Genomic DNA, 12,960 nt, shown 5'->3' with positions numbered 1-12,960 from the left:
ACCTTAGAGACCAAAGTTGGTCGCTAAACTTTGGTCCCTAAAATAAAGGGACCAGCAATATTGCGACCAGACATGTTTGGTCGCTTTTTTAGGCCTATAAGCGACCAACTTTGGTCGCTTTTTGTGGTCGCTTTTTACCGGATTTCTAGTAGTGGTAGGCTACTTCCTGCCTACATCATATCCCTTGGGGTACGGCCCTTCCCGGATCCTGCGTGAATACGGAATATTTTGTCTACCGGGCTGCCCTTTTTTGTTTTGCCCTAGTTGGAAAACCATGCAATATTTTATTCTAGTTGTATTTATGGCAAGAATTTATATATCATGTAAAGTCAACTGCTTAGAGATGGGGCCTCCCATTTCTATAGACAACACATAATGTCAAATGACCCTTGTAATTAAGAGAAAAATGCAGATTAAAGTTTGCAAAGGGATAGATGGGAACATAAGACCAATAATACAGGAGTTGGTAGCATCCAAAAGATGTCATTTTTATAGATGATCTTGCTTTTGTCTCTGCAGTACTTAATCTGTTTCCTTTTAGGAATAGGAACTGAGGATGTTTCAAATGTTGAAAAGACTCACTCTAATGTAGCTGCAAATAGAACTTAATTTCTAGTGCTTTTGACTTCAACTAGGAATCATGGGAAGGACTCCTTTCATCATATTCATCATTCTTTTCAATCTTCTTTGTCCTTCTTTTTCACTTCCTTTGTGTACTGATTCAAGTAAGTTTCAGCATTTGCACTGGGCGATTACAAGTTTTGTCTTGAAAAACTTGTTATTTGCAGTTATCTATTCTGGTTTTAATTCCAATAACCTCATGTGTTTACAGGAGCTCCTATTCAGCAAAAGTCTCCTCTAACATTCTGTCCTTATAATGGAACTTCATGCTGCAATTCCACTGATGATAAACAACTTCAGGCCCAGTTTAATGCTATGAACATTACTGATCCTGGATGTACTTCTCTTGTAAAATCTCTCCTCTGTGCGGTAAGAAGATAGTCTTTGTAATTCCTATAATTGTTTCACAATATCAAGTTGTAGCTGTATGAGGTTTAAATCTACCATTTTTGAATCTGTTACCTTCCATTTTATTTTGTTTGTGAAGCTCAAAATACTCCACTTCTCTGAAATCTCTGTGCTGATTCTATTTTGGAAGTTTTCAATAATTTAAAAGTGGCTAGGAATTTTGGTATACTAGTATCCTGATAGTAGTAGTTAAGGATTTATAAGTAATCACATATAGATATGCAGTGATCTTAATTCCTCATTGACTCTTGATGCATGGAATTCTGTATTTTCACCTTTTGCAGAAGTGTGATAAATTTTCAGCAGAGCTGTTCAGAACTAATTCTGTTCCTCGACAACTTCCGATCCTATGCAACTCCTCGTCTTCAGCAAATTCATCCCAAAGTAGCCAATCTAAGAATGACTTTTGCTCTAAAGTATGGACAACTTGTCAAAATGTGTCTATCATTGGTTCTCCTTTTGCTGCTTCTGTCAAGTCCAATTTCACGAAGTTGACGGATCTCTGGCAATCACAAACCGATTTCTGTAATGCATTTGGTGGAGCTTCTGGTGATGGATCAGTATGCTTTGCTGGAGAACCTGTTGCCTTAAATACAACCACATCTCCAAATCCTCCAGGCGGTTTGTGCCTCGAGAAAATTGGAAATGGTAGTTACCTCAATATGGTTGCACATCCTGATGGCTCTAGTCGTGCTTTCTTCTCGAATCAGCAAGGGAAAATATGGTTGGCTACCATTCCTGAAGTCGATTCAGGAAAGTTATTAGAGCTTGATGAAGCTAATCCTTTCCTTGACTTAACGGATGAAGTTCATTTTGATACTGAGCTTGGGATGATGGGGATTGCATTTCATCCAAAGTTCTCACAAAATGGAAGATTCTTTGCTTCATTTAATTGCGATAAGCAAGCATGGCCTGGATGTGGAGGAAGATGTTCTTGTAACTCAGATGTGGATTGTGATCCATCAAAATTACCTAGTGATAGTGGTTCTGAACCGTGCCAATATCAAGCTGTAATTGCAGAATTTACTGTTAGTGGGAAAGCATCTCAGCCATCAGAGGTAACTTTCGCGGTCTATTGGATTTATTTCTCTCTCCTTTGTTTAGCTCTGAATGATTGATAAATGTAGTTCAAATTTCCAGGCAAAAACTGCCAATCCAAAAGAAGTCAGAAGGATATTCACCATGGGCCTTCCGTTTACAGCACATCACGGGGGCCAGATTCTTTTTGGACCGACAGACGGATATTTGTACTTCATGATGGGTGATGGTGGAGGTATAGGTGATCCTTACAACTTTTCCCAAAACAAGAAGTCATTACTGGGAAAGATTATAAGGCTTGATGTTGATAGCACACCTAGTAAGTGGCTTCCCATTTGCAAAAGGCTTGAACCTCACATGGAAAGTGTTGAACTATCTAACATGTTAAAGTGAATTTAGATTTCACTATTTTATTCTACTGATTTATCATTTCCTGCCCCTTATTTTGCATCTGGTGCATATTCCCATAGGTGAAGCTGAGATGACCAAGCTCGGTTTATGGGGAAACTACTCCATACCAAAGGATAATCCTTACATTGAAGATAAAGAATTGCAGCCTGAAATTTGGGCACTAGGAATGCGTAATCCTTGGCGCTGCAGTTTTGATTCTTCAAGGCCATCTTACTTCATGTGTGCAGATGTAGGACAGGTAAAGTACAAGAAACTTTACTCTTCAAGCTTTACTTATAGGCCTTGTCGATGTTCTCTTGAAGGTGTCCCCTTTCGAGCTCCAGAATTCTGTTCATTTGCATTAACTGCAAATAAATATGATTGTCTCACAGGATAAATTTGAAGAGGTGAATATAATCAGCAAGGGTGGTAACTATGGTTGGCGAGCCTACGAGGGTCCCTATCTCTACACCCCTCAAAAATCACCAGGAGGAAATACATCTATAAGCTCAATAAACCCAATTTTCCCGGTTATGAGATACAATCATTCAGATGTGAATAAGAATGTAGGGTCAGCCTCAATTACTGGTGGATACTTCTATAGGTCCATCACTGATCCCTGCATGCATGGAAGGTGAGTCTACTTAAAGAAAGAACAAATATTGATTTGATACTTTGGATCAATATGATTTTGACAGGGAAATTTTTTGCATTCCACAAATTTGATCTCACACATTTCTATTTCTTTTTCTTTTTCTTGTTCTTCATACTCTTAACTTTTTCTTGAATGCATCCCTTTTTGGTAATACAACAACAACTATGCCTTAATCATAAGCAAGTCGGGTTTGGCTATATGGATCTTCACTACCTATGTTCCTCTGTTTAAGTTCATCTTAGTCCAGTATTATATAATCAAAAATAAAAAGTACAAGAAATTCTCTATATTTATTACTGGCACATAAATCTCTAGTCGGACTTGAAGACTCCTAAAAAATATTGAATATTAAGTAAACGTACTAACATGACTAGAACTTAATCCCAACGAATTGGTATCACCTATATATATATTTTTCTTCCATCGTGCCCTATTTTTTGCTAGGTCTGCATGGGTTCCAAGAGATTATAGGTGTCTCGAGACGACTCTATTCTATGTGATTTTAGCTCTACTCGTCCCCTTTTTAACACTTTAGCTCACCATGGTTTCACCCCTACAAACTAGTGTATCTCGAGGATATCTTACAATGGTAATGACAGATGAAATTTTGCAGGTATCTTTTTGCGGATCTGTATGCAGGTTCCATGTGGGCAGGCACTGAAAATCCAGAGAACAGTGGAATATTTAACACCACTCAAATATCTTTCAACTGTGCTCAGAAATCACCAATAGATTGTACCTTTGTTCCTGGAAGCTCAGTTCCATCGTTGGGCTACATTTTTTCATATGGTGAGGACAACAACAAGGATATGTATGTCCTTGTAAGTAGTGGAGTTTACAGGGTCGTTCGTCCGAGTCGCTGTAAATACGCTTGTGCTAAGGAAGATTCTTCTGCTGTTGTTGATATCCCAGCTGGTCCTGCTGCTGCTTCCCCTCCTTCAGCAGCAATCATGTTAACAGGTTCATACAATAACTTGGTGCTCATATTCTTGTCTTTTATGTTGATGTTGGCCAGTTGGTTTTAGCAATGCTACTAAAAACAATGTCATGTGTAGAGAGAGATATAGGCTTCTCAATAGACAATTCTCGTAAAATAAAGCTCTTTTTTTCTCTTAGATGACAATTATGATCAACATCTTATGTTGATCATATAGTTCAGCATTGTGGCTTAAGCATATGCACTCTAAATTATCACCGGTCCAAGGGGATTCTTTAAAGAAATGGATGGATATAGCAGAACCAATGTCCCTCAAGCAATATAAAAAAAGGCAGTCTAGTGCACTAAGTTTCTGTGCAGGGTCCGGGAAGGGCCGGACCACAAGGATCTATTGTACGCAGCCTTACCCTGCATTTCTGCAAGAGTCTGTTTCCACTGTTTGAACACGTAACCTCCTAGTCACATGGCAACAACTTTACCAGTTACACCAAGGCACCCCTTCAGCAATATCTTGCTGGAATTTACTTACCGAATGATTGCAATGAGAAAGATTTATCACATATTCAAATGAGCGCTGTTAGAGGTTAACAACGCGAAATGTACCAGAGCAAAAGGTGAAGAGTGCATTTGAAATTAAGATCATTATCACATCTCATAACTTAAATAACCATTTCCATAGGCTAATCAAACAAATCTAGTCTAAAATTATCTATGGATCCTGAACTATGGAGACCCTTACAACTTGTGATGTATCCTATAATCCAACCAAATGCAGATTAATATCTCTTTATCGAAATTATTCAAACCAATAATTCTCAATAGTGCTTCTTTCTAGTATCCATGGTAAAAGAAAGGAAACTAGTAAATTTGCATGACTACACAACAACTAGTGTACGTTATAACTTTTTATAGCTAATTATATTTTTCTTTTTCACTTCCAAATATAGACTTTTTGGTGAGTTTATTACTTTATATTTTGACCCCCTTAATGAAAATTCTGGCTCCGCCACTGTATATAGTGTGTCACTATAGTGTGTGTCACTATTTCCTTGAAGCACCAGAAAAGGTGGCCATAAGGCCTATAATCATATTCAGACATTTGAAAGCCATAGAGGTACTGACAGGGTCTTTCCTACAAACGCAAAAATTCTCACAAGGATAGTTGCTTCGTGCTGGGAGACCCTGCAGAGGCAGGATTTTCACATGGAATTAAAAAAATAAAAGAAGCCAAAGAGATACAACATCTACCATATACACATAAAATTTTTACTCTTATATAAAATTTCCGACAAAGATAGTTCAGATAAACCCCTTCCAATCCCCTAGCTCTGCCCCTGTTCACTCATGCAAGACAAGTCCTGAGTTGGTGATTGTTTACCCGTAAAACGGTACAGTTAAATTTATATGTAATTTATAGACAAATGAATTAATTTGATCCTAAGATAATAGACGAATTAGACAAAATGAATATTAACCTTGAAAGAGAGATAAAATAGCAGATATAGCAATTCCGGGAACGGGACTTCTGGGGACAATAGCAACGATAAGCTTTGAATAGAGTGTAGCATGTCTTTTTGCCAGAAAATTCGTATCCTTTACAATGATAATAGAGCTTACTATTTATAGCTACACTTAGGGAACAAGGTCCTAGGACCAAGCCCCTCTTTAATGTCAATTATGATGGCCAATGAAGAATGTGTAACGGCAGGCATGGAATGCCATATTCCTTATAACGGGTCGTGAACTTAATGTTGTAGAATATTCATCACTAAACGCTACCGGGTGACAAGCATTTATTTCATCTTTATGAGTATCATTTTCTCAAGGTCGTTGCCTTCGGATTCAACTATCTTATGTTTTCGGCTCCACGTGTCACTTCCTTATGCGATCATTTAATATAAACATATTTTACCCTATACAATGACATGACTAAAACTTGTGAAACTGCAAACAAAATATGTCATTAAAAAGCCAAGATCTATTTTGATCCCCTTAGCTTCTTGGATTTCCACGTATTACACCTGCACTAACTAAACGAGAGTACCTTGTACTCTTAGAACATGCAGATGAAACCCATAAAATGTTGTAAACAATAGTATTAAAATGTGGATGTTCATAGGAAAGTTTTCTAAAAGAAAGGAAATTCACATTTTTTTTCCTTATGTAAATGTGCGTTAATAATATTTTTTTTTTAAATAATAATTAAAATATTACTCCATAACAAGCCGAGTTGCTTAAAACTAATATAAAGCAAGCATTTGGATATAGATTTGATTGAAACTTGAAAAATGAGTTTTTGAAATTTTGTGTTGAATACTAATTTTTGAAAGTTGAAGTTGTGTATTGACATGCATTTTATTTTTAAAAAAAGTTAAAGTTTTGTGAGTGGAAGGAAATTTTTTACCCAAAAACTATCTTAAACCAGTTTTTGGGAACCTGGGAAAAAAATCCTATTTTGTTTTTCAAAAACTAACCATATTTCATGAACAAATATTGTTTTCAATTTTTTTTGAGGTATTATCACTTTTAGCCCACGCCGGAAATTATTTATACCTGGTAGCCAAAAAAGTGTATAAAACTTGTATAATTTTTGTATATAACATACAAAATATATATATATATATTATTTTCCCAATTTTTTCAAAACAAGCTGCCTAATCTATGGTCAAACGTGTCCAAAGTAAATCTTAATTTGAGACACCAAGTAAAATCGGGTGAAATTCAAAAATAGCTAGATTTACAAGTGGTAATTGAAAAATAGCCATAGTTCAAAAAATAATCGAATTTTTAATCACTTTTCATGTAAAGATAAATCTGAACGAAAACACTGTTCAAAATCCGAAAAACATTCCAGCATTATATACTGGAGTTCGAATTTTTTACATGTGAACTTTTAGTATAATATACTGAAGTTCCAGCATAATATATTAGGGTTTCAGCATAAATATTGGTCCAGCATAATATGTTGGAAGTTCATACACAAGTGCTCCAATCTCTAGTATATTATGCTGGAACTTTTTATGTGCTGGAGTTCTAGCATAATATGCTGGAAATTCATACACAGGTGCACCAATCTCCAGTATATTATGCTGAAACTTTTCGTGTTGCAGCAAAATAGTGGCTATTTTTCAATGACTTTACAAATGCTGGTCATTTTTCAATTACCAATCCGAAAACTGATTAACCCGTGCTATTTCCACATTTGAGACACCAAGTAAAACCTTAAAACCCACCGCAGCCCATAATCCATTTTGCAAGTCAATTTCCCAAACCTTAAAACCCACCGCAGCCCATAATCCATTTTGCAAGTCAATTATGATAATAAGCCAACACATTTTAGGGAGAAATTCAAAAATAGCCAGATTTACAACTGGTCGTTCAAAAATAGCACAGTTTCAAAAGTAATCGAAATTTAGCCATTTTTCATGTAAAGATAAATCTGAGCGAAAACACTGTTCAAAACCCGAAAAATACGTCAATATATTATACTGGAGTTCCAGGATAAGTATGCTGGAACTCCAGCATAATATGATGGAGTTCCAGCATAAGTACACTAGAACTCCAGCATAATATATTGTAGTTCCAGCAAGTATAATTGTCCAGTATAATATACTGAAGTTTGGAGCACCGGTGCTCCAGTCTCCAGTATATTATACTGGAGTCAGCAAAGTATACCGGTCCAGCATAATATGCTGGAGTTCATACACAGGTGTACCGAACTCCAGTATATTATGCTGGACCGGTCGCTGTTGCAGCAAAATAGTGGCTATTTTTCATTGACTTCGTAAACGTTGGCTATTTTTGAATGATCAGTCCGAAAATTGATTACACCGTGGTATTTTTACCACATTTTATGTAGAATCTTGCGAAAGCCACTATTTGAAACTACCAAAAAGCAACATCCACAGCTGGATATCTAAAGTTGTTTTAATTTTGACGGTGAGACATCATATTCCAATTCAGTCGTAAGCCCTTTAACAAGATCCGGAATTTATCAATAAAGAAAGTGTGAGAAATTCAAAAATAGCCAGATTTATAGGTGATCATTCAAAAACAGTCACAGTTTCAAAAGTAATTGAAATTTAGCCATTTTTCATGTAAAGATAAATTTGAACGAAAACACTGTTCAAAATCCGAAAAATACTTCAGTATAATATACTGAAGATTGGAATACTGGTGCTCCAATCTCCAATATATTACATTGGAACTTTCCGTGTGTTGGAATTCCGACATAATATGTTGGAAGTTCATACACAGGTGCACTGATCTCCAATATATTATGCTGAAATTTTTCGTGTTGCAGTAAAATAGTGACTATTTTTCAATGACTTGACTATTTTTGACCAGTCCGAAAACTGACTAGCCCGTGTTATTTTAACAAAGAAAGTGTCTTTGATATGTCAATACCCAAAAACCTCCTTTTCTATTGATTTTGCTGCTTCTAACAGTTTGTTCATATTTCGAAGTTCAACGGTAGTCTACCACATAGCAGGTCAATTATGTGTGGCCATGGTAATTTGACGATTGAATAGGTCAACCACATACCTCAAAGACAAACCACAAAACATTAATAAGAAAGAAGAAAACTTCAAGGAACATAAGAAACTAAATTTGTTTCCTTCTGCTGCTAAGTGTAGTTATATTTCTCTATTACAGAGGTGTGCCCTCTTTTTTTGCATTCCATCCACAAATGAAGCTCAAAATGTGTGTTAAAAGGCAAGGAAAAACAAAAGAAAGGTAGAGAAAACAATAAATGAATTTCCCTATTATATCAAAAAGCAGAGTCCTCCAGAAAATATACAGATCATGGTTCTATTAAGTGCAAAACTTGTCTATCCTTGTTTATTGGTCAGTTTTTAGATACCCTTCTCTTCTTCAAATCCTTAAGTGTCATCTCATGTTGCAGCATAGAGGCCGGCCTTGCTGTTGTAATTTGTTCCACATGCAAATCATCTGTCTAGGGGACTGGTAATGAGCACTATAATAATCGTCTACACATCCAGCTTGTGAGAACTTCAAGCTGTGTACATATTGCACATGTCTTGTGCTATTAAATTTCTCGACCCACATTCCCATGCTCACATCCTCCATCTTGAACAACTGCACATAAAGGAGCGAGCTTGTTAGCTATTTCACGAGTACTTGCATACAGAAAGAGATAACGGGAATTTTGTCTACCTTTAGCTTATGTCTATCGAACTCTGAGACGATGAAGTTTGCGATGTCTGATGAAATAACGTAACCTGGGCCATTGGCATAAGGTGGATAATCTTCTTCTGGCCATTCCTGAGCCAAGACCGAGAAGCAAGTTAAGACGAGAAACTCAGATATCATGGGATTCTAGAAGGTCGGAATAATTAATGACTAAAATGAAAGGAGATTGAGCAGGCAAAAAACTAGACAACACCCAGATTTACTCCATGCAGATAACTAGCAATATTTACTGTAGCATTTGTTGCAATTCAAGCATTCCTGTCCAAACAGCCTTTACTCTATTCTAGTAGAAAAGCAACTCTCTGCCATAGTCTCGCTTACTCTATTCTTAGTTAGCCACTATCAACTGGCAAATGTGAAGTCTTTTCTTTGACGATAAAGCATAAGAAAATACTTCGTCGAAAGAAAACAGCACTATTTAGCCTTCTAATACCATGTAGAAATTGGAGCAAGAAAATTAAAAAAAAAATCCAAACTATTACCTCATATGTCACTGCCCATTTACCACTACGCAGGGGCTTATGATAGTAATTGATATTTCCAACATATAAGCTCCTATTCTCGGGTATTTTATTTACTTCCTTGATAACTGCATCCACTCTAACAAATGTATCATCATCACACTTCATGATATTTTTTGCAAATGCTACATGAACCTGCAACAAGCAAAGATACAAAAAAACAATTAACTTTTGGGACAATATTAATCTGGGACTACCAATGTTAACATTTATAGCTAATCCACAGCTTACCCCATATTCACAGATGGCAACTGTTTTCAAGACTACAAGATCATAATTGTCCATGTAAGGAACAATGACAATGTCACCAAAAAATTCTGCCTCTTTCTTCAACTCCACATTTATATCCTTTCTCCCGTGCTGTCAAAAAACCAATCCATGTTAAACTCCACATTAACAAGTTGTAAGATGAATGTTAATAGTGAACAATATTTGCATTATGCTGCATACGCGACCATCTGTCAACCTACCAATGCAACGAAGAATCGAGCCACAACATTTGAAGATTTGACGAGCCGATGCTGCATCCAAGACCTCCTTATAGCCATTCGCTCAGCAAAATGATTGCCTGCAGAGAGAACACCAATGAGCAGATCCACAGGTTGAGAAAGGAGGGGCGGTGCCTTCCATCTGTTTGACATATCAAGATGCCTTTGAGGAGCAAAACTAGGATGTGATGTGGGCAAGGAGGCAGCAAAGACTGAATCAATATCAACGTCACCATTCAATGACAAACCAGTGGCATCTTCGAGTGCAAATCCCTAAAAAGCATCAATAAGAACTTTCTTTAGCCCAATTCAACAGTTCAGCATGAAATTCAAGAGGTGGTAGCATACTCACAGTTCGATATGGAAATGAGGTCACATGCCTCCCATCAACATTTATGTGATAACCCTCCAAGCCGGCACTGAGAGTTAGTACAAATAACTTATCCTCTGAAAATGGGAATGGCCAATCAAAAGAGACCGGCTTCTTTCGCCCTACTATCCGGTTTAACCACCAAGATGCCTTTGATTGCTCCGAATGATTAGCATCATCATCTCGAGTCCACTTTTCACATTTTACCTGGCCATCAACTGCAGAAGAGCCAAGACATTAACAAGAATGTCGTACCGCATAATACAAATGATAGATTTCTGTGCAACAGATGCAAATGTAACTGATGGTGCATTTAGTCATTTACACATGTTTTTTTCTCCTCCCATTGCCAACAACTATGTAAAAACTTTCAGACTGTATTAGAATAACTCCCATCCCCAACTCATGAGATTAATCTGAGGAATCTATCCATCACAAAATTGCACCTCATCAAGCAATAAGCTCTATACTCAATCTGATAAACTAATTCAATTGCTTGACAACACACAATAAAAAAAAACTTATGCTCCTCCCCACCCACTCCCAACCCCCAAAAACAAAAAAAAGAACAAAATTTTAAACTTCAATAAGTAAATCAAACAGTTCTTCCAGCTAGCAAACCTTCAAGTTAAACTAGTTTTTTAAACATTCGACTTTGTCTAGCAACTTTCCCTATCTGAGTTTCACCTTACTCGTTGCAATCCTAAGTAAAGGAGGAGAACTGCATTAAGTTGACAGCTACATGAATCTTTTAAATATTTGGAAATAGAGGATCCATATAGCCAGGTCCAACTAGTTTGGGATTGGGGCATAGTCGATTGATTAAACTAGTTCAATAAACAGAATATATCTTAAAGACTACTAAATAAATAAAGAACCAAAATCATATTCTCACCAGTCTCCTCATCATCCCTGGACCTCCACCCTTCACACCTTTGAGCTGTGCCCCACTGCATCCTATAACAAGTATTCTGCTCAATCACAGGCTTCCCACTCCAATCACCCTTCAATCTTGGATTAAAATGAAGAATCCTAGGTGGATCCTCTCCATCAACTGTCTTCAGCCCTTGTAACTCCATCATAAACTGTGAAACCATCAAAAATTGACCTTCCTTTAACAATGATATCTTTGGATCATGCTCTTGGTGGGCCCTTTTAGGCCTCCCTACAACAGTTACATGTGACCCAAGAGTAAGCCCACATGGCAACACCATCATTCTCTTCCCTTTCCCCTGAAAATCAAACCCTGACATTGAAATGGAATGTGGACATTGCTCTATTGTCTTGTTATTATTACTTTCTAAAAACCCCACTTCTTTTTTATGCAATTCAAGCTCTTTCCACAACTTTCTACCTACTTCAAATGCCTCTTTTGCTGACTTCAAAATCCCAGAAAACCCATCTTTACTAGTCATATTCACAAAACTACCATCAAAAAACAAACTTGATAATGGATTCTTGATTTCTCTGATATTCCTTTCAGGTTTTGATGATTGAATTGGTGGAACCTGAAGCGGGACATCAAAAAGAGGGCGAATTGGGGCCTTTTTGTCTGCTAACTCCTCTTCGCTATCAAGCACAGAAGACTTAGAAAACTGCCCTGTACCAAAACCATCTTGAGAAACTAAACTGAACCCATTTCTGAAAACAAAAGGAACTTCAAAACCCACCAAAACTACATATAAAAAGCCTATAAGAATCAAAACTTGGACCGATCTTTGCCGGCTCAGTGACATGAACAAGTCAAATTTTGCTCTTTTCATGTTGAAATTTTTTGCTTTTGAGCTGAACCCTCTTTCAAATTTCTAGTAATCATCAAATAATGGGGTTCCTCCAAAAGTTTCAAACCGACAATTTTTTTTTTTTTTGGTTGCAAAAACAGAAGCTTGTATAAAAGAGGAAAATGTATATAGCTATAGAATAAGAGAGGGTTAGGTCATCAAAGCATGATCACAAACAAGTTAAGAGAGAGGGAGAAAAATATATAAGCACATATATATACACAAATGTGTACGTATAGAGAGAGAGAGATGAAGGAGGCTCAAGGGGTCGGTAGCTTTCCTGGAACAAGAGAAATAAGTGTACTTTTCAATTTGAATAGGAAAAGCTTTGCACTTAAAAGTTGATGGAAGAATCTTGATGGAATGTGTGAAAGTAAAACCTCTGGAAATTGTTGTTTATATAATTCTTTTTGAAAATGGAAAACTTGGAAATTATTTATAGGTTAAATTCGCTCGCGAAAACTACCTGGGTTTACCCTTTTTTTTAACGAACTTATATGTATTTCGATTATTTTTAAGTATTTACATTTTACTTAA

General features: G+C 36.7%; 2 protein-coding genes across 2 annotated transcripts; one reads left to right on the top strand and one right to left on the bottom strand.

Moving 5' to 3' along the window:
• Positions 1–390: 390 nt before the first annotated feature.
• LOC104210020 (HIPL1 protein-like) lies at positions 391–4,227 on the top strand. The gene is made up of 7 exons (XM_009758811.2): positions 391–725; positions 833–990; positions 1,314–2,087; positions 2,170–2,386; positions 2,538–2,716; positions 2,850–3,091; positions 3,726–4,227. The coding sequence occupies exons 1-7, from the start codon at positions 641–643 to the stop codon at positions 4,135–4,137; spliced, it is 2,067 nt and encodes a 688-aa protein (XP_009757113.1). The 5' UTR covers positions 391–640; the 3' UTR covers positions 4,138–4,227.
• A 4,409-nt stretch (positions 4,228–8,636) lies between these two features.
• LOC104210019 (hydroxyproline O-galactosyltransferase GALT6-like) lies at positions 8,637–12,701 on the bottom strand. The gene is made up of 7 exons (XM_009758809.2): positions 11,538–12,701; positions 10,625–10,860; positions 10,255–10,545; positions 10,016–10,144; positions 9,746–9,919; positions 9,228–9,335; positions 8,637–9,149 (listed from the first exon to the last, which is right to left on the bottom strand). Exons 1-7 carry the CDS (start codon positions 12,403–12,405, stop codon positions 8,940–8,942), a joined length of 2,016 nt encoding a protein of 671 aa, XP_009757111.1. The 5' UTR covers positions 12,406–12,701; the 3' UTR covers positions 8,637–8,939.
• Positions 12,702–12,960: the final 259 nt, after the last annotated feature.

This window comes from Nicotiana sylvestris, chromosome 6 (assembly GCF_000393655.2).
Source record: "Nicotiana sylvestris chromosome 6, ASM39365v2, whole genome shotgun sequence".
Classification (NCBI taxonomy): Eukaryota; Viridiplantae; Streptophyta; class Magnoliopsida; order Solanales; family Solanaceae; genus Nicotiana; species Nicotiana sylvestris.
The sequence above is the reverse complement of the archived record's forward strand: the minus strand, read 5'-3'. Positions and strand labels throughout refer to the sequence as shown.